We start from the raw sequence: 3519 nt of genomic DNA on the forward strand, positions 1-3519 counted from the left end.
ATTGACTTCCTAAGCAAGTCAAGTCCTTTACATCTTTCCGGGTTAGCCCTTGGGCTGCTAGTTGCTTCAAGGCCTCTCTATCGTAAAGCATTCCCGTGACACGAACGTTGAGGATGTATGAACCGAGGGGACTAGCAAGCTGTCCACAATTGAACAATGTAGAGTAGTACTTGAGCCCGAAAAGTTCTGAGATGATGGCAAAGAGCAAAGGAAGTTGTGCGCCGAAAGAGAATCCCATTAGAATCGACGCGATATATACTGAGCCCGGTACGGGGAACGCAATGAGAAGGTGGCCAGCACAACTCAATAAGAGGACTAATGTCATCATGAGCGGTCGTGGTAATTTATACTTTGCAAGCAAGTATTCCGAGACAAAACCTGAGAAAACTCGACCGAAGTAGTTCCATATGCTGACAAGAGACACAAAAGAGCTAACCGTGTGGTTCGGGTAGCCGAGGGATTCCCCTATCTGCCCGAGGTTGTCTACGGCTGTCAAGCTCGATCCTAAACCACAGAATGTCGCGACAAATAGGATTATCATGTCGGTGCTCAATAATGCTTGTAGTATTGTGTAATCTTCCCCTCTTGGCGGTGGAGAAAACACCGTCAAGAAACAAGATTTTGTCTCCTTCTCTTCTAGATCCACCTTGGCGGTTTTGTCCTGATCAAGATCAACTTCTTTCTTGTGTTTTTCTACCTTGACCTCACTCGGTTCTTCGATAGGCAACTTCTTCATGTTCCAAACTTCAATCTCTTGTTTAACCGAAACCGTAAGAGGCACAAAGAGCAAAACACAGCAGATCGTAGCGCTTGCCGCATAAGCGGCTTTGGAGAAATGAACTTGCTTCTCAGCAATGTTCATTGCCATAAGGAACAAAGCCAAGAATATAGAAATATAAAGGAATTGGTAAAACACACTGAGCTCATTCCTCTGCCTCACAACCTTCTTCTCTCTTATCAAATACACAAACACGAGAGAAACCGCAGCAGGCAACCATGCTATCAACAGAATCAAAGACTTGGAATCGTTTCCATAGATCGCAAAATAAAGCTGAGTCATGATTGCGCCACTTAGCCCAACGTAACCTTTAAGCAAACCAAGCATAACTCCTCTGCTCTCAGGGAAATTCTTAACACAAGTAACCAAAGCTCCTGTGTTTGCAAAGTTCTGCGAGTTGGCTCCAATACAAATGTAAAGACACATTTGCCAAACCTTCGGCTTCGCGACTTTACCCGTGACGGTAAGCCAGATCATGAAGTAACCTACAAAGTTCATCGCCGAACCAATGGTAAGAACGAACCAAGTCGGTGTGACCTCAGCAATGAGTCCGGATAAGACTCCCACGTTTGCTCCAAGATCTTTAAAGAAACCTAATAGGTTTAACGTTGTCTGGTCGTAACCAAGTGTTGATTTAATATCTTTGGAGTAAGTCCCAAAGAGATAGGTAGCTCCAGCGCAAGCCATGATGAGGAAAGAAGCAAACACCATGAACCATCTTCCATTGAATAGGTGGATCAAGAATCGTACGGTCTCGTCGTTTCCCATCTTGGAAACCAGAGTGTGAGGCTATATTATCAAGATCTCTGTGAAACTGAATCTTATAAGATTGAGAAAAGGAGAAAACTATTGGGCTGATCCAGAATAAGAGAATAAACTAAGGAGAGAGAGAGAGATGAATGAGTAAAGATACAGAAAGAGAGTCTCAGGGCTATAAAGTAGATCAGAGGAATAGGGGAATTTGTAGTATATCTTAAGTATCGAAGAGAGAGCTAATTGTCGGAAAGTTTGAAGGAGATTGACCATTTTATCTGGGCTCAGAAAAGATAAAAAAAGATTGACCATTCTATCTGTCTTTTCTAATTTTGTCTCTGTGTTAGAAATTAATCACTGTCCGAAAGATAAAGAGATTAACATTAAAAGTTGAATTTATCTAAATCAAGTATCCACCTAATAGTACAAAAAAATTAGAGTATCCACCTAATAGTACAATAAGTATGAATGATATTTAACCTATTTAATTCAGTCTTATTTATATTTAACTTTTTCTTTATCACATATGAATTTAAATAAGAATTTTGAAACACAAAAAGGATCAGATAAAATGAATAATAATAATATTAAATGATACATTAAATCTTATCTTATTATATAAAGTTGTGTTTTGAAAGTTAGTCATTAACAAGATTTTGACATGTGTCAAATATATATTAATTTGAGATTTTTACATGTGTAAAAGTTAATATTTAATAGGAGAGATTTGAGATTACAATAAAAAAATAAAATATTTTGTTTTAAACAATATTAATAATGTAAAAGGATAATTATCAAAAAATAACAATTTTTTTAAATAGTTATAAGGAGATTATATATATATATATTTCATAAAATTGAAAACTATAACATTATGTCATTATTTACTTATTTTTAATTTTCAGTTATTAATTCTACAAAGGATTAGAAATAGGATTAAGGAAAATATACAGTTAATTATTAATACTAAATTTTGTAAATACTCACTTTTATATAAACATAGATAGTCTCTTATTTTTCATCTAACGAAAGAATTTATTCAAAAATATTGCTTTCAACTTCGTTCTTTTGGTAAAATTTTTTATTGGAAAGATAGCTTTGTCTTATTTTTTTAAACCAAAATTTTCTCCTACTTTCTCCTTTTATAGTTTGAAATAGGTAAGATTAATATATTGACCCAAAAAAACATTAATATATGCGTCTTTTTTTTCTATTACTATATTTAAAATTTTTTAATGTAGTATTTTTAGATTGTTTTATTTAATTTATCTTTTCACCTTTGAATTATTTGGGATTCATATATTATCGTGCTTATCATATTTTCTATTATTTCTTTATTTAGGTCAAATTAATTTTCTTCTAATTTCTTTGATTTGTTGGTCATAGATCCTTTTTTTTGCAAACATAATTGTTACCATTCATTCAATCCCAAAGGGAGGTAAGGAGTAGAAACTCATCAAACTAATGGTTAGATAAAATATGTAATCAAACACAAGCTTACAACAAATATAGATAGATAGATTGGAAAAACATAAATTGTTTTTCATAGATCCATAGGAGTTCGGAACTGTGACACCATGGTTTGCGGATATGTTTAAAAGAATTCATTTTGCCATCTATGTCACTTAAGTGCACTTATCTTTTCGATCAATGGTCCTGAGAAAACTCCAAAGTTAAGCGTGCTTTAGCTGGAGTAGTTTCAGGATGAGTGACCTTTCGGGAAGTGATTGTCGGAACTGTGCGAGTAAGGACAAAACACAGAGAAATATCATATGGTGATTTATAGGGTCGGTAAACAAGTATTTAAAGCCTCCAGGACGTAATAAACCGGCCGGCAGATATGGGTGGGCCAGGAGCAGACGTGCGGCCCACTGAGGAAGGTGGGCCAATGGACTGAGAGTGGACATGAAGCTCACTAAGCAAGGTGGCACTCGGAGCGTTCTAGATACAAAGGCTACATCATGGTGTGTCAAAGAAACTTCCACGAA

General features: G+C 35.7%; 1 protein-coding gene across 2 annotated transcripts in view; it reads right to left on the bottom strand.

The window, feature by feature from the left end:
- The window catches only part of LOC104700725 (protein NUCLEAR FUSION DEFECTIVE 4-like), a 3771-nt gene extending 1958 nt beyond the window's left edge, over window positions 1–1813 (bottom strand). The window contains exon 1 of one of the 2 annotated variants that reach the window (XM_010416288.2): window positions 171–1813. In XM_010416288.2, coding sequence (XP_010414590.1) covers window positions 171–1546 — 1376 coding nt within the window. In that variant the 5' untranslated portion in view covers window positions 1547–1813. Of the gene's footprint in view, window positions 1–41 lie in introns of both variants that reach the window. The other variant, XM_010416287.2, reaches the window with a different exon arrangement.

Source organism: Camelina sativa, chromosome 7, assembly GCF_000633955.1.
Source record: "Camelina sativa cultivar DH55 chromosome 7, Cs, whole genome shotgun sequence".
Taxonomy (NCBI): domain Eukaryota; kingdom Viridiplantae; phylum Streptophyta; class Magnoliopsida; order Brassicales; family Brassicaceae; genus Camelina; species Camelina sativa.